The 20,556-nt window shown below is 48.4% G+C and overlaps 1 protein-coding gene across 29 annotated transcripts in view; it reads right to left on the reverse strand.

Moving 5' to 3' along the window:
- Window positions 1-20,556, reverse strand: part of NFASC (neurofascin) — a 97,485-nt gene that overhangs the window by 19,561 nt on the left and 57,368 nt on the right. For 12 of the 29 annotated variants that reach the window (XR_011322243.1, XM_069770974.1, XM_069770968.1 and 9 more), the window contains 10 exons: window positions 20,068-20,169; window positions 19,757-19,954; window positions 18,702-18,772; window positions 17,851-18,073; window positions 15,660-15,775; window positions 14,180-14,384; window positions 12,127-12,249; window positions 11,311-11,484; window positions 9,231-9,266; window positions 2,120-2,341 (listed from right to left, as the gene is read on the reverse strand). Coding sequence is in view for 28 of the 29 variants with exons in the window: in XM_069770974.1 (XP_069627075.1) it covers window positions 2,120-2,341; window positions 9,231-9,266; window positions 11,311-11,484; window positions 12,127-12,249; window positions 14,180-14,384; window positions 15,660-15,775; window positions 17,851-18,073; window positions 18,702-18,772; window positions 19,757-19,954; window positions 20,068-20,169 (1,470 nt within the window). In the remaining variant the exon portion in view is untranslated. The remainder of the gene's footprint in view (window positions 1-2,119; window positions 2,342-9,230; window positions 9,267-11,310; window positions 11,485-12,126; window positions 12,250-14,179; window positions 14,385-15,659; window positions 15,776-17,850; window positions 18,074-18,701; window positions 18,773-19,756; window positions 19,955-20,067; window positions 20,170-20,556) is intronic. The other 17 variants (XM_069770985.1, XM_069770984.1, XM_069770982.1 and 14 more) reach the window with 9 other exon arrangements.

Below are 20,556 nucleotides of genomic sequence, written 5' to 3' on the forward strand. Positions count from 1 at the left end.
TTTGGAGGGAAGTTTGGTAGCAGAAGCTCATTGCGTATTGGTGTTTAAGTCCAACTGCACTCAGCTTATCTTTGGAGTCTGAAGACTTCTGTGGCACATCCCTGAGGATTTCGGTCAGCAGGGAAATCTCCTGACTAAACTTGTGCCCAAATGGACACAGGAGACACGTGCATGAGTGCACACGGACTCACTGCCACAACCGAGAAGGAAAGACTGGGAGAGAATATTGTCATGTTACTGGGTCTAGAGACAGCCAGTGGGGCAATGAAGTCACTCGTTTCTGATTTTGAAGTTAAGGATTGTCGACGTTGCTTTGGAGAGCGGATGAACTTCATTTCTAGTGAAGTAGAGCTAATCCACTAGTTTAGTGTGTTTAAGTGACGTCGGCTAAGTTACACCTTGGTTTTATTATTATTATTTACTTCAGGGTGTAGCTCAGGTTTTGGTTTGAAAAAACACAGATTAATAACTGCAGTCCCTGGGAGGAGGCCAGCTGTGTGACTTTTAGGAAATTGCAAGGACCTGACGCTGTGGGGTCGGGGACGTGACCTAGAATCCCTCATACAAATACAACCTGTGCTGCCACACGGTTGCCTTGTCTGCCCACATTACGGCTCAGCCTCTTCCCTCCTGTCCCCGGGGTGGTTCGGGACACGCACGGTTCCTTTTGCAGCTCCTATTTTCCTCCCGTCCCTTCTCCCTGCTCTGTGGTACTGCGTGCCTCGCCACTTAATTGCCTGTTTTCAGTTAGCAACGTTTTCCCACGTAGTCGCTTAATAACGACTGTGTTGTTGTAGCAATCTTGCTTCGTTGCTAAGACCTCATATGTAGTGACGAAGCTGCATCTGTATTTCTTGCACCAGTTTTTAAGATGATTTTGTTTTGGCAGTGCAGCTCCCCTGTATGCTTTCCCTTGCCGTGCAGTTAGCAGCTTTGCACAGCGTAAGGCTTCTCTGGCTGGGGAAGCGTGTGGTGCCACAAGCTGCAACACAAATTCACATTTCTGAGTTCAGGTCTGCATCTTTAACAAGCAAATCAGCACAGAGCACGAAATGGGCTGCTGATTCACAAATCTGTTTTGCTGCAGAGTATGAGGTGGAGGCTGCTCCTCCCAGCATATGTTTTTGGTGGCTTTTTTTAACATCCTGAGCTAATCTTATGCAAGACTATAAACAGAGGGGTCTGAACTGCTTTAATCAAATTCCTTGAGTTAAATGGGTGTCAACTTTGATATTAATTATTAGTACTATCTCCTTTCCCTCTTTAGGAAGAGCTAACAAAGACTTCTGCAGCTTTTGCACTTGCGTTTTTTAGTGTATCCTATCCAGCTATGCAACTGAATTCTTTTGATTGCGTTCCCTTTTGCTACTAGCTTGATTTATTTTTGAATAACCTGACTATAACTATTCATAATTACTTATTAACTGTAGATACCATTATAGTAGTGTTTTAAAAACAAGGCTCAGCAAGATACATCTCTCTATCAGTAAAACACGTATAGTAGAGAATAAGCCTCCACTGACACAGAGTTTGATCATCCCATTCTAGCTGATCACATGAGGAGTTCATCCTGACCTGATAAATACCTGGCACACACCAGCGTGTTCTAACTTAAACACTTCCCCAGCTCTCCTGTGGGCTATGGCTAGGTTACATCGCAAAGAGCAGTAGCACAAACCAAAAGACTCATATAAATGATGACAGGTCTCTTAGGTAACGGTTGATGTGCTAAATTTGAAGTGACATCTTCTATAATAGTAACAGAACCCCTTTTTAATGGCAATAAGATACAAGATAATACTTTTGAGAGCTTTTTGCAGGGTCTTCCACCTCCTTCCCAAACACTGATGCTAATTCAGCATTGGGACACCCCAGGGAGGGCTGTGTTATCCCTGAGACTGAGAGCAGGAGGGTGGCACAGAGACCCCCAGATTGCCGGGAGCCACTTGTTCGCCTTGATTCCTGAGCCTGCGCCACCTCCGGCTCCTCGCAAAGCCGTCCCCGGAGCATGGGATGTCTTAAATTTTGCCTACGCCCGTTATTAATCCTTGCTCTGAGCAAGACGTGGGGAAGGTCCCAGTAGGGTTAGAGGGGTTAGAGGAAAAGGAAAGCGCAGTACCCAACTCCTGCTTTGTGGTGGCTGCCGGAGCCCTCTCTGGAGCTGTTGTAGTGCTTGCGGCGGTGGTGGCGGGTAGAGTGGTGGCGGCTGTAGTAGTGGTGGTAGTTGTGGTGGTGGTGGTAGTTGTGTCGGTAGTTGTGGTAGTTGTGTCGGTGGTGGTGGTAGTTGGGGTTGTAGTAGTACTGGTTAGACCGATTGTAGTTGGAGGCAACCCGGTTGCAGCTGGGAGAGGGAAATACTGGCTTTTTAGACGAGGCGATGTCTCTTCGGGGCTTGCACTCGCCATCCCCGATGGCTGGACGTGCAGGCACACGAGAGAAAGCAGAGCAGCACAGAGGTGGGGGGACTGGGGAGGGAGGCAGCAAACAGCACCGGGAAACACGAAGCGGAACCGCTTTTCCCATCCACGTGCGGGGACGGCCACGTGGCCGGCCGAGGGGCAAGGACCGATGCTGGGGGCAAAAAGGGGCAGCGAGCGGGGGGCTGCCCCCGGCAAGCTGCTCCCGCGCACCCACCGCCTGCACCCACAGGTTGATCCCTTTCCCAGGGCCGAACGACCTGCTTCTCTTTTGCCTTTGCTCTGCCGGCAGTGCTTCCCACCACCCTGGGCTTAAATTGCATGGAAGGCGAGGCAGGAGGAAAGCGAGGGGGCTGCACAGGGCAGGCTGTCCTCGCCTCATCGTCCCCCCCGTGCAGAACTGCGCTGAGAGCACTCAGGGATCCCTGAAATAAGTAGCAGGATTTATCTCTTAAGAAAACATAATAATCCCATTTGTCGTGGGCCAGGCAAGCCACAATTACTTTAATTCAGCAGTCCCTGGACTACACCTCCAGCATTTTTGAGCTGCCAATTCAGCCTGCAGCTTCTCAGCTGTTTCCTTCCTGGCTCGTCTCTGTACTAATACTGCAGTCTGGTGATGGAGTGGCTTTAGCATTAACGTGGATTTTAGCTGGTTGGTGAGTGATGGATGGTACTTTGCCATCACTGCCCCTCACAATTTACATTTAAATTAGGACAAAGGGGTTGGCACACCCCAAGCTGTCCAGGGGGAAAGTCTGAGCAATTTGTTTTCTAAATAGCCCCTGTCCACACCTCACCTGTGCTGTCTTGTGTCCACACCAGAGCAAAGGGGTAAATGTGCACTTTACGCCCACACCCCGCGGCGTGGTTGAGAGGGTCCTGAACACCACCGAAGGGGAGTGCGGTGGCTTGGGCCTGAAAACCTGCCAGCAGAAAATGCAGCTGAAATGCTGCTTAAACTGCCGAAGGTAAATGGGCAGAGATTTACCCTGTGATGCTTGCGTTAAATTATATTTACTTACTCTTACTGTAGATCAAGGGATTACAAATCCCCGTTAGGCAAATGAAACCGGCTATTTTAAATATCACCCACAAACAAGAATAGCTCTAGGAAAGTACTTTAAAAGGTGTCCCGGAACCAAGCCAGGGCTTTCTTTTTCACCAAGTCCACCCCCAAAGAGGGCCAACCCCTGAAACCTCAGCCCTCCCACGGATCCAAAAGCAGAGAAGAGCAGTAGGTCGCTCAGTCCATCGTCCCTACCGACCGCAGCTGCAATAAAACCACAGTTACCAGCACATCCCGAAAAACACCAGCCCACCCCAACGCGTGCCCACAGAGCAGCGCGTCCTCTCTCTGCCGCGGTACCAACGCAGCATCGCAGCCAGCCTCATGCAGCAGTGCAGCCACCGAAATAAAGCACCCGCTGCCCCACGGGTGGGCGAGGGGCTGGGGGGGGGAGCGGGGAGGTCCAGCCACGGGCGAGAGATGGTGGTGACAGGGAGGGGACCCAGCCTGGGTGGGAAACGGCACAGCTTTGTCCTCGGGTGTTTGTGGTGTAGGAAAGCTCTCTCCGACCTGACCCAGCCACAGCAATAGGGTTTCTGGGGGTTTTGCTGTTCTGCATTTTTTTTCACCCGGTTTACTTGAAGGAGGGCTTTGCTGTGTCCTGAGGCTGTAAGTGACAAAAGCCCTTCTTGGGTTGGGAAGTATTAACAGCCATCTTTGCTGATTCATAGTGGTTTTTTTGGAAGGTTAAGAGATTAGTGTCACTAGGTTAATGTCACCATTAACCCGATTAAAGCTGCAGCTCCTCAATAGGTTTGCAACGTACGTGATCAAGTAGCGCCGTAAACACTAGTATTAGCTAATGTAGTCTCAGCATTTCCCCTGTGAATCCCCTCTGAGGAAAATAGCACCCCAAAAGGCAGGACCTGGTAGAAAACCTAGTACAACCCCCCCAGCTCCCAGGCCTGTCACATGTCTCTTCATCATGCCTCTCCCACACAGCACCTTCGAGGACTGTCTGCATCACCTACCACTGCTGTAAGGGCTTTAGCAGAAGAAGAGATTCAGCTTTAATGCTCCTCTAGTCTCTAGATGGGAAGAGATTATCTGGGATAAGTCAAAGCTTCGCTATCCCTCGTGTAGGATATCATCTTTATGTATTACTTGCAGATACACGCGCACGCAGGTGAAGCTGCAGTGCCAAGACCCTCCCGGATGCTGCATTGACCGAAGCGATTCAGCATCGGTCCGAGCTGTGGTGCTCAGCTCTGGCCGACAGCGATGCCAGGCAGGATTCGCCCACAGTGGAAGCGATCCCCGAGAGTGGGGCTATCGCGTTGCATCAGGATAACGCGGGCGCGCTCCCGAGCGGGTCCCTGTGTGAGATCGAGGAGGGGGTGTTGGGGGTAAAAATGATCCTGGCAGGACTAGGGGCAGTTAAAAAGCGGGATTGGGTGAGTTTGGAAAGCAATAGTTTGGAGAGGGAAGGATGAGGAGACCGTCGATGGGCAGCACCGTGCTGCAGGATGGGACCGGGCGGTGGGAAGGCAGCGCTGTGGCTGGCCAGGGCTCCCGCAGCCTTGGGGGGATTTAGCCCTAAGCTGCCCGGGATTCAAAGCTACAGCCTCATTTGTGTTTAAATATGAAATGTATGCAGGAGAAAAGCTCAGCTGTGGGAGATTTGGGGGAGAGAAGATAAGGGGCATTTTCTAGGCTTTGAAATCCATCCCCTAATGAGAGCTGATTTCAGACTGGGGGGGAGATAAAGGGGGGCTTTGACAGAGATCAGAACGCCTCAACGTCCCCTGAAGAAAAGGGCACCCTGCCATGGGAGAGCAGCGGGGAGCAGCCTGCGCGGGGCTGCGGCCCTTCCTCGGGGTACCTGGGGTCCCCCGCTCGTTCCCCACCACGTCGGGGCTAATTAAGGAGTGACAGATCACTGCTCCTGGCAAGAAAAGGGGGGAACAGGGCAGATGGAGGGCAAGGCTGGCATTTCCAGAACCGCTCAGTTTGAAAATCTAGAAATCACACACATCCTTCTAAAAATGTGGTTGCAATACTTCATCAGGTATAAGGTTTCTGAGCTTTGCAGAGTGGCTGAATTTTTTTTTCTGCATTCCCAACGTGAGGTTCGCTCAAGGGCTTTGACAACAGTTGCCTCAAGTTTAGGTACAGGTTGGAGCATGCAGCATTTGTGTGATAGGGAAAAAATTCCCCCCTCTCTGAAAGCAGGAGGTGGTACAGAGAAGGGGCTGCCACTTTCCCAATTGCAGGGCAGAGCAGCACCCTGAAAACCAGCATCTCAAGCAGGCTTGAAACTGCCCCAATACAACCAGGAAACCCAGAGCAAAAGCCAACAACAGCAATTCCCATTTTCTTGCTCCCACCGTAGCCTAGCCCATCTTCCTGGAAACATCCATTCAGCTCATTAATAGGCCCCATCTTTGCAAGGCAAAGATTGCTTTTTCTGTCTGCAAGATGCATTACCCTTTCAGGTAATGGAGACCAAGGGGCACGGTGCGGAGGAGATACGCTGTTATAATGGACAGGGGATGCAGCGGTCTGGCTGTAGCAATTAATAGGCTAAGTAATGAGAGAGATGCTTGCAGCAGGACGGCTGTGCTCTTTGCTGCAGCTTGGCTCCTATGACCACGGATGGATCAGTACAAAGGAGCCCAAACCTTACACAAAAACTGTGTGAGGCTCAGATTAGAAAAAAACTGAGAGGAAGAACCATAAAGGCAAAAGGGGGATATTTAAAGAGGGAACCTCTTAAGAGAAGGGCTTGAGTCCTGCTTTGAGTAGTGTAGCAGTTCAGGGAGCAGTTGCATGTTTTTTTTGCAAAATACATGAAACAATACACATCCATACTGCTCTTTAATTATTTAAAGGTGCTTTTAATGTGTTGTTAGGCTGTAGTAAAAGCTTTCCCTTGGGTGTGTCTACAAAATAATTAGGCTTGGAGAAATTGGATTAATTTTTCATGAATTTTGATGATTAGCCAAATACATTTTCAGAGGTTTGGGGTTTTTTTTCTTCTCGCCCTCTCCCAGTTTTTAACAACAGAAGGAAATTGTAAAGTCTTTACCATAAAGTGTTCCAAATCTGATGATGGCTATAAGAAATTCAAGAATAGAAAGGAGCGATTGAGCAGCCTCTAAAAGAGAGGGGTCAGCAGTTCTCTCTGTTTCTACTGCTGTCCATTTCTAAAACGAACAATAGGATCTTTCTCCTCCAATTCCTAATTATGGAGAGACAAGAAGGGAACAGAGAAAAGTCAATGTTTTTTTTCCTTAAAGTCTAAGACCAATACTCTTTATGGTCCCTGATGAAGTTTTTCCATACACATGGGTAGTACAGGATCCAGCTTTTTTGTTTGCTTGTTTGTTTGGTTTTTTTTTTCTCATTCATAGCATAAACAAGAGCCCTTTTTAGATATCCTCTCTTTTCCCATTTCACCTCTCCCTTTGTTCAGGTCTGGCTTAGGAAAGGTAAAGCCTTTCCTAAGGGAAAGTCCCTGCACTTCACTTTGATTTCATCAAGCTGGTCCAGTTTCTCATCACATACAAAACAGCTCTGACCCTGTATATGTAAGGTTACCCCTGGAAAAAAAAAGACCTTTTTATATTTTTTAGTGCCAGCAGCCTATGGCAAAGAGCATTTTACTGCAATTTAAGACAACTTTCGCTGTGAAACCATAAAAATCTACAAAATCTAGGTCACTGAGCGGAGATGAATCTTCCAAGAAAGGTCAAGCAGTATTTCACTCGAACCCCATACTTGTTAGGAAGAAAAACAGCCTCTCAGGACAAACACTGCTCGAATTTGTGTAACAGCTCCCACACTCGCCCCATGTCCTAACAAGAAATGACATCCAGCTCAAGAGCAAGACAAAGATGCATCCTGGATCTTGCTACGGTTTATACTGCCTTGATTTCTCTTGCAAAAGCCTAGCATGGTGAGGAAGCTGTGAATGTGGCTGAGATAGCACTTAACAACCTACTACTCCACTTACTGACTCTCAGACTTCTTTCAGCTCTGGCATATCTTTTCTCTTTAATATTTCTCCTAGCAGAAGACAAAAAATAGAGGGGTGGGGGACCAGTGGGCTCTGTTCTTGTAGAATTATACTTTAAATGACAAATAATTCATCTAGCTTCCAGTGGTGTAAGAAATTATGCCCAAAATTATATGAAGCTGGAAGGATAAAGAGATCATGTTGTGTTTTCAGAGTTCAGCAATATCCACTGCAAGTAGAAAAGTACTTTAGAAAGTGATCCTGATCCACAAAGAAAATCCAGATTCTTGTGGATAAGCTAAACCCTGGCTGAAGTATGAGCGAACAGCCATCCTGGACTCAGAGGATAGAGATCCTCGAAGCCAAACAGTTATGTCCGTTTTTTGTTTACCACCACCCAAAGCAGACCAATCTGTTACCCCCCTTTTTCTTTTTTTTTTTTAAGGAAGAGAAAAATGGAGTAAGAAAAAGATTGGCATCTATTCACAAAGGAAAAAAAATGCAAAATAATATTGGGTAGAGAGACATCACTGCAACAAAATAAAAGGGGGAGAAACATCTATGAGGTAGGAAAGCAAAACCTACAGGTGCAGAGAGCAGGTCCTGCACTTGTATCACTTGGGAAGAGTCTTCCCTAAGAAGCTGTTCCTCCTTGGGGAGCCCCAGCAGCCCTGGGGCCACGTCCAGCCAAGGCAAAGCATGACCTCTTACAGAGCCCTTGGTGCAGGGCAAACAAGTGCTGTTGCTCCAGACCAAAAGCTTTTCTGCAGCATTCAGGGTGCATTTGGGCTGGCTGCACTCCCTAGCGCTGCCGTTAGCCCCCTTCTGAGCTCGGTCACAGGGCTGTACCCACCGCTGAAATATTGGCTCAGAGGGGCAGGAGGGGAAAAAGTCACGTCTGCAGCTTTTGTAAGAGGTGGGCGTCCTTCTTTGGGCAACCAGAAGTTATGCTTATGCTTTGGACTTTGCAGGGTTGACACTGGGTGACTGCGGATTTGGGTTTCCTTGAAAGCAGGTAGAGATGCTGCCCCTGGCCCGTGACAAGAAAAGGTTTCTCTCTGCTTCAACTGCTGTAGAAATTTGCGATCGAGGGCAAAGCCAGCAATAGCCTCGCATGCAGACATGCACAGCTGTGGCACAAACATTGTCCTTAACCCTTTCAATGGGCACCTGGAAACAAAAGGATTCTCCTGTATGAAAGCCCTGGCAGCCCTAAAAGAACCACGGGGAGGTGGGTGCCCGTACTCTGCAACCCGGACCTGCCTGGCCAAGGGAGGCAGCTGCTCCAGCAGCAATAGTGCAGGCTCTCAGGTGTAAAAGTGCAGCTTAAATACCGCTGGGCAGAGCGCAGGTGCAGGATGGGCACCACTGACTCAGGGCTGGCTGGTTAATATTCTGTATTTTGCAGGGCAGGGACGTTGAGGCATATAAAGGAAGAGGGCTTGTGCAGACCTAGAATTAAAAACCTCTTTAATAGGGCAACTTGACTTTTGGTTTTGCTTGTACAATCTGTGGCAGCTGCAGTGTTTGGTGGGTTTAGCTATCATTAGGCATCTGGGAGGCTGTTAAGCCCTGCTCAGAGATATTTTGATCTTTGCGGACCCCCCTGCAGAGCCTGCCCTTGTCCCTTCTGCCTGTGGGGCTTCGTTTTTACTCGCTGTCATTTCATATGCCCAATTTAGACTTCTGACGCTTCACCTTCCCATTGAAAGGGTTAATGGAGTGCATGCTTAATTGCCAGCACACGCAAGCGAGAGTGGAGTGAGCCTTGCCCCATGCCTGTTACCTCCTCCAGCTGGTACGGTACCTGGGGTTGGCGTGGCTTCAGAGGGCAGCGCCAAGGATAGAGAGGGGAATACGAGGAGAGCATAGAAGAGAAAGGAAGAGAAAACAGGAATATATAAAACAACCAGAACACACCAACACGAGACTTGGGACCACTTGCACACAGTCACCAGAGACTTGAAAGAGAGGAAATAAATGCATTAGCTGCAACCCGTCACCCTCCTGTGCATCAGAGCCACTTGCACAGGGCAGAGAGAGCAGAGACGGCCCCTTGGAGATGGAGGTTACCGGTTAAACACACACCAGCTCCGCAGCAGAGATGCCAGTGGTGTCGATTAAGCAAAGTGCTTAAGCAGGTGCTTATAGCTAATCCCAGCAAGGACCGGTTTTGACACTCTGAATTTCGCCTTCGCTTTTCTAGCGTAATTCTAACATCAGTGCTTGTCCTGCCTTGTGTGGGTTGGAGCCCTTGGCGCAGAACATCAGAGAGATGTATTTTATTTAAACTTCTCAGGTGAATGAGTCTGGCAAGCAGAAAACAACCTCTGAATGCGTTAATAGGTTTAATTTTCTTAATCGGCTTTTTTTTTTTTTTTTTTTTAATTCCAAACTCATCTTTCGCGTAGCTTTACAGCCAGTACCTTCGTATCAAAGTGGGCATTTAGAGCTGCTAATTGTACTGATACGCCTGTCATTAACAGAGCTTGCCTATGTCATGTTGTACCTCAGGGTCTCATGTTTTGAAGGTCAAACTTTGCCATATTTCTCTAACGTCAGTCTGTAAACTACTTCAATTTTTCTTGCTGCTTAATGGCCAACGCTTGGTCCTTTTGCTAAGGGACAAAGCTTGTCCCTTTGGTAGGGGCAGCTGGGGAGCACTGGGTGCCACCGCCTGCCCGCATCGCCAACCCTGCGGAGAGGGAACATTACCTTGTCATGCTGGCGTACGCTGGACCTGCTATTTCCCGATACAAATCAGTTAAGCAATATACAACAGCAGTTGGTTATGGCTATTATTTAGCTGCGTTCTGCTAACATTTGTTCTTATCAATGTATAGAAACAAACCCAGTAAAGCAAATGTATATGAAACAACTAGAACTATGGACTGTCAGCACCAACAACTTCAATCCGATCCCTGTGCTCTAACAGTTTGTTCAGCAAAGCTCCTTTTTAAAGCAATGACATGCCCCCTCTTGTGTTTGCCAGGGTGTAACTTAGCTGATTCTTTTTTCCCATAGCATATGCAGCCTCATCTCCCATCCTGTCGCATCAATTAGCGACGCTGGAGCCCACCTAAGAGGTGTCAGGAAGCATTTCATTTCCACTGGGTCATCAGTAGGAATTACTTTTCCTACTCAGAGCCATTAGTTGGGGAGGGGGAGATGGAGGAAAGGAGACAAAAAACCCATTAAATCAGAGCACTAACCAAATCATGGGTCTTTTAGCAAATGCTAAAGAAAGGAAGGAGCCAGCTTTTGTCTCCCCGAGTTCCCTGAGGGCTCCTGAACTTTCACTTAGTTTGATGAATGTCTCACAATGGGCATTTTATCTTACTATGAATCTGGGAGTTGGAGCTTTGCTTTGGAGGGTCAGATCAGCTGCTGATTATGGGGTGACAGGGAGGTGGCACCGTAGCCCCTGGCTGGGGTTCACTGCCTGGAGGATGCAGCTGCTGCACCCCCTTCGAGCCACGTAAAAATCACCCACATCTGCCCCTTATTTAGCTCGTACAGAGACTGCAGAGGGGCAGATTAGAGCTTCACCTTTTGCAAGAGGAGAGCAAGATGCTCTCCTGCTCCAGGGCATGTGAGGAACTCTTAATTTCTTGGGGGGTAGCAAGATGGTTCCCTGGAGCACAGGACAGTCCCCCTAGTCACCTCTGTAGCGTTTCTGCTGCAGTATTCAGTCCTGGCCAGTATTCTATCTATTTCTGCAGTAGAAGGTAGCTGTGCACCAGTTACTATCTTGTACTGGCTGCTCTGTGGACCACCGATTCTCTGACCTGCAGGTTTTGGCTCATACATGTACCATCACCCCCCAACCCCTCAGCAAAGCCAGGAGGTGTTGCTGCTGCACATACCTTCGTTCAGCAAGGCAGGCGATTCCTCCACTATGGTTTCTCCTTCTCCCACCTGGGTCCGTGCTCGGAGGAAGAAGCGATAGCGCGAGATGGGGTCTGTCCTCTGCAGGGTGAACCTTGTCTGATTGGGAGAGAAGTTCTCTACCAGGGTTCGGCCCGTTTTGGATCCATTAACTGGGGAGGAAAGGCAGGTCGTGGTGGCTTCAGCCTTGTTTCAGAAATACCCTGTGCTAGCTACCTCATTGCCTCACCCCCAGGACCGACCTGCAGTCGGTATGGGGCCAACATGTGCTCAGAGCTATAGCTGCTGTTAAATACACTTCGTCTGGGGCAGTCGGTGACCTCCCGGCTGGGGGACCTGCTAGTGGGGACATTCAGGGTTGTACAGGTGGTGGAGGAAAGGCACAGCCCAAGTGCCAGGGTCTCAGAGAAGGCTGTACTGCCCCAGGCATCGTGCAGGGCTCTGCAGAGTGTGCTGCAATCCGGGCAGCATCTCTTATACAGCTGGGAGCTGGTGCTTGAGTGAGCACGTAAACTACTCAGACTGCTCTTAAAGGTCTTTCTAAATCAGAGATCAAACTTATTTCCCTTCAGTGGTCGAGTCTGGAGAACTGCTGAGCAGCTGCCACCCTCCCTGGTTAACTGCAGCTGCCCAGCACTGCTCCAGGACTCCTCTCCAACACCAGTGTGTCTCATCCTGTGATGAAAGCCTCCAGTTCCTTATGAAGAGCTTTCTGTGCTAGGTGAGGAGGTCATTAGCAGCAAGGAAAATATTTAATGACTTCATTGTTATCACTAAGAAGATGTGGAACGTACAGGCTTGATATCTAAGGCTGTATCCTGTGAGGATTCCATTGGGATGCTCTGGGTGATCCCATTCCAGATTGATGCTTTCCAGATTTGGCTGTCGGATTCTTAAATACCTGGGGGAGCTGGGCACTTGGGAGGAGGATGGGACCAGGAAGGAGAGGAAAAGAAGAAAAAAAACATACGAGATAACATACCTTACAATACTGTATACATTGCAAGCTGACCGATACACTCAAGACACTCAAATAAACACACACACACACTAAAGGTCAGAAACCGATTGAACAAGAACCTGTGCCAGAAACCATGCGCCAGCCCAGGGTTTTCAGCAGCGTGTGTGCAGGGAGCAGAAAGCAGAGCACCTCTGCATGCCACCCCAGCCCCAGCAGCACCGTGCCCGTGCTGCGCTGCACTCGCTGGGTACCACTGCCCTCCAGCGCATAGCTCGGTGATGCACCCGCAAAAGATGCTACAGCCGTGAAGCGGAGCTGCGACACAGTTCAAGTGTCACTTCTGTATGTTGTACGCATACTTTACTGGTCTTGTGTACAGCCCCCACCCAGCCCAACATTTACATCTCATCTATTCAGCTGCTGGAACAGTGAAAAATAGTGTAACAGCTTCTCTAATTGCAAAGCATCCTTGTATTATTAATGTCTAGAGATCTGTAACAGGGAGCTGGTGCACATATACAGCGGTCCTTACCCTGAGGAATTGCTGCTTTTATGACTGCTTATTCAAAGCTAGTAAAGGAAGGAAAGCATTATACATTCTTGAATTAAACTATTCTCCTGGCTTACTCATAATTGCAGTGTCCTGACTGGGGAAAGAACTTGGCTCTCCGATCTGAGAGATCAGAGATTTTTTTATTTTTTTATTTTTAAACGGAAGTTTTGCAGAGTATCATTCAGTCTCCTAAACATCAATATATAGCCAATAAAATAGTTTAGTGGTATAGGAAAAAAAATCAACAGTTTCCCTATGACAAGAGTGTAATCCACTATAATTGTTTTAATCAGTGCCATGCATGTATGCATATAGCTACCCCAAATGCTCTGTGCCTCTAGCACACAGGTAAGCAGTTCAATCAAAATGCACCTGATTGCAGAACCACCCTGCTGGAACAGAGTCCCTTCTTTTTAAGCAAGCTTAATTATGGTTGATCAATTGAAAATCCTTAGAAAATGGTGACAGCGTCCAAGAAAATGTTAGGGAAGAAAGAGACGGGACTGAGAGATGCTGTTCTTGTGCAGCAGGAGTAGGATGAAGAGACAGAGGAAGACCCCATAGTATTTTGTGTTAGTTGAGACGGGATTTGCTTCCAGCCTCTACTGTCTTCTCCTCTTGCATTTTTGTAACATACTGTGCCAAAACCATCTGTGCTATAGGAAGATTCATTGCTAGCCACTGAAAGTGCAGCTCCAACAAAAAGTTATTGGCATATCTATAAATAGCTCCTGTGACAGCAAGAAAATTAAAATCTCAAGTTCATCCTTGACACAAGCTCTTTAAACAGAAGAATGAGGTGCTCTTGCCTTAAAAGCCTAACAGGGGTATCAATGATGTCCTTTCAGAACAAAAGTACTTAGGTCTTACAGGGATTTTACTGCCTTTTACTGAGCAAGATGAATATATTCACTGCCATTTCACCGACCCGCAGCACAGGGAGGGGCGGTGACATTTGCAGGTCAGGCAGCAAATCAAGGGCACGGTGCTGTCCCTCTGAGGAGGCTTTGCAAACATTTCTCTTGTTCAGCCTAAGAGCCACTTGCTGATGTGTTTGAAGTACCTAAAGGGGATTTTTAGATTGATGAGACAGTGCCATTAGTTAGCTCTAGGTGTAGCTGCGGAGATGTCACCTGCCCCGCTGTGACGAAGGCGTACAGCAGCGCCGCGTGACAGCGATGCTGCCCAGAAGATGCTGCCCAGGCTCACCTAAAAATTGTCCCTAGAGCATCTCCCCAGCAGCATCGTGGCTCTGCGGAGCTGGACCACCCAAACCTCTCCCAGCACGCGCCTGCGTGGGATGGGTGCCGGCACAACCCCCCCGGGAACGTACCTCCTTCTGGTGTGGGGAACTCCTTAACTTCACTGCGTGGCCCATCTCCTCTCCCGTTGGTTACAACCATCTCAAGCTTGTAGTTGCTGTAAGGAAACAGCCGGGACACTATGCCCCGGTTTCGGTCTCCAGGAAAACTCACATACTGCCGTTTTTTGGAGACCCACAGGTTCTTCAGCAAACTACTGTCTCTCCAGAAATAGGCCTTCAAGAAACATGCATGGCAAGTGAAGCTTTTCCCATTTAAGTGCAGTTGTTTTTCCATTAACAAAGCATAGCAAAAGGTTGCCTTTCCAAAGAGCAGCTCTCAGCTGCAGAAGCCTTTTAGAGCAATTAATGAAGCTCCACGTCCCCCCAGCGAGGCAGGTCAGTGGTGTTACCCGAGGAAGAGGCTGAGCATGGGGTTAAGTGCTTACCAAAGGCCACAGAGCAAAACCACTAAGTTCAGACTACAAAGAGCTGTTTCTGGCTCCCAAGGGCTAGGCATCAAGTGACTCACTCTGCCTTTCTACCCAGAGTAGTACCGTAGCGGTGTAGAAGGAAAGGTGGGACATGTCCAGGCACAAAGGAAAGTCTGACCTTGGAAAGTCTCCCATTCAAAGTCCTGACTGTAAATCTTATTTCATGCAGAAACAAGATTCATTCAAAAAATAGACCAGAATGACAGAGCAGAGGCAGAAAAAAATGCAAGCAGTACCCAGGAAGCTTGCTTTATGCCCAGCAGATTATTGGATTTGAAACGCTCTAACTGTTTGCAGGACGCATGCTTTTGGTGATGTCTTAAACTCTGATAGAAGGGGCTCCGTCCAGGCTTTTGCTTGTTTTGAACAGGGTCTGTCCTCTGGACATAAACACTAGTATTTTACCTTAGCAGTAAATATTCCACGTTAAAAGAAAAAACACTCCCAAACACAACAGAATCCATGCTGTCTTTAGTTGCCAGTTAGTACAAACCGCTGGGTTTAGGCTTTGCAGGGGTTGGTGTTCATTAAAAGACGATGTAGGTACTTTGAGGATGACACAAAAACCAGCCTGTTTGTACCTATCTGAGGTCATTCCCCCCAGAGCCAGCCAGCCCGTGGTTCTGGGCAGCTCTAGAGCCAGGAGACACCTTGCTGTATGGGTAGGACCACCCCGAGTCCCTCTCTGGGTGCACAAGGGCAGCCCCGCTTGCTCTGAGCACCCCAGATCCTGTGGGCAGGCACTGGGAAGGGCCAGCCCAGCACCGAGCCCTGGGGGAGCAAGGGGAGATGTCCCCAGCCCCGTCCAGGCACCACGAAGAGCAAACCAAGGCCCTTCTTTGCTGGTTCTGCTCCCTTTTCTGGTGGTCTGCACCCAGCCATGGCAAAAGGGTCATGATGGCCGGAGGAGAGTTTTCTGTCATCCCCATCGCAGGCAGCTCCATCGCCGGGGCCACCTCGGCTTGTAAGAATGTTAGCTGTATTAATAGTCAGTGCCGAAAAGATTTGGTTTTGCTCACTCTGTACTCCTTGAGCTGTCCCTGGATGGTGTCCAGGTGCACTCGGGTCCAGGTCAGAGCAACGGCAGTGCTGTTTAAAACTCTTATCCTAACATCCGTAGGCGCAGCCTTGGGATCTGAGCGTGCAGGGATAAAGCAGAGTGGACGTTAGGTACCCAGCGGTACCCTGGAGGACAGACAGACGGACACCCCTCTGCTCCCCTTGCCCTTGCCATGGTTTTCCCATCACAGCATCACTGGGCTGTGGCAAACCAGGCAAGCAGTGGCCCTGTGCCGGTTCTGCCATCTGCTGGCACCCTGGCAGGCCTGTCTGCCGATTTCATGGGGATAATCAGCAACTTTTCTCCTCTTTAAATTCAATTTCTGAGGATTTCCAAACTTGATAAAATAAACCAGCAGCAACAGGCCAACTCCCAGCTTCCTGGCTGCCTTCGTTTGGGGTGAGCAGACCCTACCACCCTGCAAATATACAGAGTAGCATCACTTACCTCCGTCCCCCTCACTTTCTCCCTGACATGTGCATGCTTTAAAAGCTGACTATTGTTTTTTCAGCAGTGCTTCCACAGGAAGGGGGGGAAAAAACCCCCATATTTCACTCAGCCAGCCATCATGAGAATATTGACGATCCAGTTAATAGCAGGGCTTCCTACACACTGCTGCAAGAGAGCACGTTAGCAAGGAAGGGGTCTGGCTCACCTCCCTCCCAGTGAAGGGCACTGGCAAATCCAGCCCCCTCCTGCTGCAACTGGCTGGCTGCTGTTAGACCCAGGAGTTACAAAAACTACCTCTTATCTCCATATCCGTTCATCTGAATTTGGCCAGAGCCTGCTGTTGATCCAGTTGGGGTTTTTTACCTCCTTTTTATAGGTCACCTGCTTGTCCGTAGAAATCTGAAGTTCTTTGTGAAGCAATTCAGACGTGACAGGGCAGGGACTAGTTTGGTTGGTTGGTTTTGTTTGTTTGTTTGTTTTTAACTTGGCCCACCCCTTGGGATACAGGCAGGAACACATTTCTATTTGCGGCGTGATACAGAGGCTTTGGTCTCCCTGGTTTACCTCCATGTAAAGCACACATGTGCAGGCCCAGTCAGATCCCCCCAAAACTCAAATTTATTGCACAAGTTTTCAACTGAAACTAGAAAAAAACCACCCTGGTAGTGCACAGACAGGTAATGCAGATGCTGGTGCAGTCAGGTGCTTGTGGACCTTTTCCAGTAACAGCCTCTCAGCTAGGTCCAGCTTTGCTTCCAGAGCTCAGCTCTTAGCCTGACTCCCGCTGTTTCTGCCCATTCTCCTTCCCATTGCCCCGTCTCCTCTGGGAGAAGATGCCCAGTCAGAGGACGTGTCCTGCGTGCTATCTCAGCACCAAGATTGCAGATGTGCTTGAAATTGCTGTGCCCTGTTTGTGTCCCCTTGAGTTCAAGCCTAGAGTCATGGATGGTTAGCTGGCTTATCTACCTTACTTCTTTCTTGGTAATCCTAAAGTCATACAGCCAGGGACCTCACTGATGCTGCAATGCAAGGAACTAATATATATTTCTTTAAAAATAAAGCTGTTGGCAGCAAACCACATTATCCTAACAGGATAAGGATAATCATAGTTCAGTGTTGGATGCTACAGGTGCAGAAGGTGATACCAGTAGCCCAGAAAGAAGGTGAAAAGAGAGTTAAACAAGCTGGCTGCTGTTCTGCATGACCAGGTGGAGAGTTTTAAAGATAAGCTGAGCCAATGGTGTGTTGCAAACAGGAGCCCAAGCTGGGGCTTAGCTGGGGCCTTATCAGAGAGGCACAAGAATCCAGTCCAGGATGAACCAAGGCCCTTTTGGCGATTTGTAGCACCTCTCATCTGAGATGGGCTCGGTGCTCTACGGATGTCAGGGGCAAAAAATTTAATGCGATTTATTGGAATACAGCCAGAGCTCATCTTAAGTGAAATCTTACTGTCTTCCACACTGAAAGTGTTATCTGGGTATTACAGAGAGCAAGGGAGAGGCTAAGCGACTTGGGTCATGCAGGCAGAGCCCAGAACAGAATCTAATGGCCAAGCCTTTTTCTTCCAATGCCTGGAACTGGATTTTTGTGCCAAATCAAGCAGTGCTGTGAACATGTCCTGGGCACAGGTGCCAACCCACTGACCTTGGGTGGGATCCTGCCCTGAAACACTTACGATTTCTGGCTGAGAAAGTACTCACAATCTTCCCCTGAATAGCCGATGACGGTGTCGGGCTCTGGTGCTCTGCCAAAGTCGTTCTCTGCCTGCACTTTGATCTCGTAGGGTACGTAGATGGGTGTGTTCCAGACAACATGCCTTGGTGTCTTCACTGTCTCATTGTACCAGCTCCCTCGGGGGTCCCTTCGCCTCCATCTCACGATGTACCTGAGGTTGGGCCCATAAGCTTGAGTTGCATTCAGAGGCTTAATGGACCAAAACAGAAAAAGAAAGTGAGAAGGAGAAAGAGCAACTGTATTGCTCTGCCATGGAGCTCCAAAAAGTTCTGTTCAGCAGCTGGTTCTTATTTCATGCTCCATCAGCAAATCTCAAAGGAGGTCAATACTTTTGTTCCCAGAGAGAGACATACCTAGTCCTTGCCCTCCAGACCCAATGCAGGACCAAGAACCGTATCTTTATATTCTGATCCATACTCCCACTGCAATTTCTAGCCTCCTTACAGATGCTGGCTTATTTGTGGATGACACCTGCTGGTCTACGATGAAAAGCAAGAGCTGGTCTGTAAGCCCTATATACTGCTTAAGGAATCAGGCTCTGAGCATCCTCCCTAACCTGTATCTGTGATCCCGAATCTCTTCTTTGGCTTACATAGTTGCAAATTACTGTTTTCATCAGAAACCCTCTTCTGGGCACTAACAGCAGCCTCTCTTGAAGATGCATCTTCTGCTTTTTGTTTCCTTTACAATCGTTAATGTTATGGTATTCTGTGTGGTACATCACACGTGCTAGAGATGCTGAGTTCTCTGTATCTTAACATCTGTGACCGTAATGGTAAGATGGTGGGTGGCTGTCAAGCATCAAAGAAGTACTCACCGTCCAGGTTATCTCCATGTTGTTTTTTTGAGTCCCTGCACCTTGAACTCCTGTTGGGTTGATTTCAGGACCTGAAATTCACATCCAAAAAAAAAATAATGCAGTGTATAATGTTGAAAAATGACCATTTGAGTGGTTAAAAACCCTTTACTGTGCAAGTCAAAAGTACTTCCAAGGCAGAAGTTAATGGCCTGATTTTTCCAGAAGTTCCCATTCAGGTTAATGGAACATGACACTCTCAGCACTCTTGAAAACCAGGCCATTTATTTAGGAGCCTCTTTTTTTTTTTTCCAAAATGTCCTAAATCTTTGAAAGACAGCCATTGTGAAGCAACCCCAGGAACAGAGTCTGACACTTTGGAAATCTGAAACAAGAAGAGTAATGTCAAAAGCCAACACTAGATGCCAGTAGATATTGCAGAAGTATCTCTGCAACGGTTAATTTAAGAAATGCAGCAAAACTACTAAGCTTCTTGTGAATGCCTCATATTAATTTTCCTAAGTATTCTACAACATACAAAGCACTGGGCACACAAACCGAAGACCTGAGTCTTGGTCGTGGGCTGGAGCGCACTTTACTCCTGCATCTATCTGGGCTCCTGGCCAGCTCTAGCAGTGGACAATGAATTAGCAATTTTGGAACAAAATGCCTTTTGCTTGTGGCCAGTTTACGCTTGAGTCTAATTTTCCAAGAGACTTCTGAGCTTCCTGTTGTCAGAAAGGATGAAAGACTTTGTTTAGAAAGTTTCTATGTAAGGTGAAACTGGGCTTTCCTTCAATAGATTCTGCTGGAGTGACCTTTGCATAAATCTTTCCCCTTTGAGTTTTGCTGCTCTGCAGAATATTGGGCATGGGCATAAGGATGTGATATATAAAATTACACCCTGGCACATGATTGCATGGACAAGCTCATTCCCCCACCTGTGTAAATCTGTTTCTGTTACAGGAACTGCGATCATACACCACAAGAGGAGAGTCTACGCAGAGAGTGGTGGCCAGATGCTAAGAACAACGTCAAGTCACTGCAGCAAGAGGGACCGGGTGGATGGTACTCACGTGCCCCGTTGGTCTGGTATCGTTCGGAGGGCACGCTGGGCAGGCTGCTGCCCACGTCGTTCACTGCAATCACCCGAAACTGGTAGTTGACGTAAGGAGAGAGGCTCAGCACGGCTGAGTTGACGCTCCCGGGGTATCTGGAGTGGTTATGCCACATGCCAGGTTGGAACCGGTCCTCCTCAAACTGGACGATGTAGTCTGGGGGAGAGGATAGAGAGGTGAGTTTAGGGGTTCAGCTCACAAGGAAAGTTTTCCCTCCGCTGTGTGGGAGAGGGAGGGAGGGATATGGGCCAGAGGGTCCCGCGGCTGACCTGTGATGGGACTGTTATTGTCATCGCCGGGAATCCACGTCAGCCGCACGCTCCTCTCAGCCAGGTCTGTCAGCTCCAAGTCACGGGGCCGGTCGGGTCGTTCTGTTGGCCGAGTAACGAGACAAATTAGGCTGGGATTGTCCCAGGAGCTGGGAGTCCCAGTTCCCGTTGCTTCTCCCGGGAGGGGAAGCCCTGACCATCTTAGCCCAGACCCGTGGGAGGACACGTGCTCTGTGGCACAATTCACGTCCTGCAGCTCTTGGTGGACCAGTGCAATTTTTCAAATACAAATGTGCTCATGTACTAATTGTGCCTTGCCTTGAAACCCTACCTGTTCCTTGTACAACTGATGTTATCTGGTGGTGGAAGCACGATATAGTGGCTTAGCAGGGGGATGTATGATCTTACAACAAACTACAGACAGCTGTCCAAAACATAATTGCAAACAAATAGAATAGAAAGCACACAAAGTCTCAATGAAAATACATA

The sequence above is a fragment of the Haliaeetus albicilla genome, chromosome 26, assembly GCF_947461875.1.
Source record: "Haliaeetus albicilla chromosome 26, bHalAlb1.1, whole genome shotgun sequence".
Classification (NCBI taxonomy): domain Eukaryota; kingdom Metazoa; phylum Chordata; class Aves; order Accipitriformes; family Accipitridae; genus Haliaeetus; species Haliaeetus albicilla.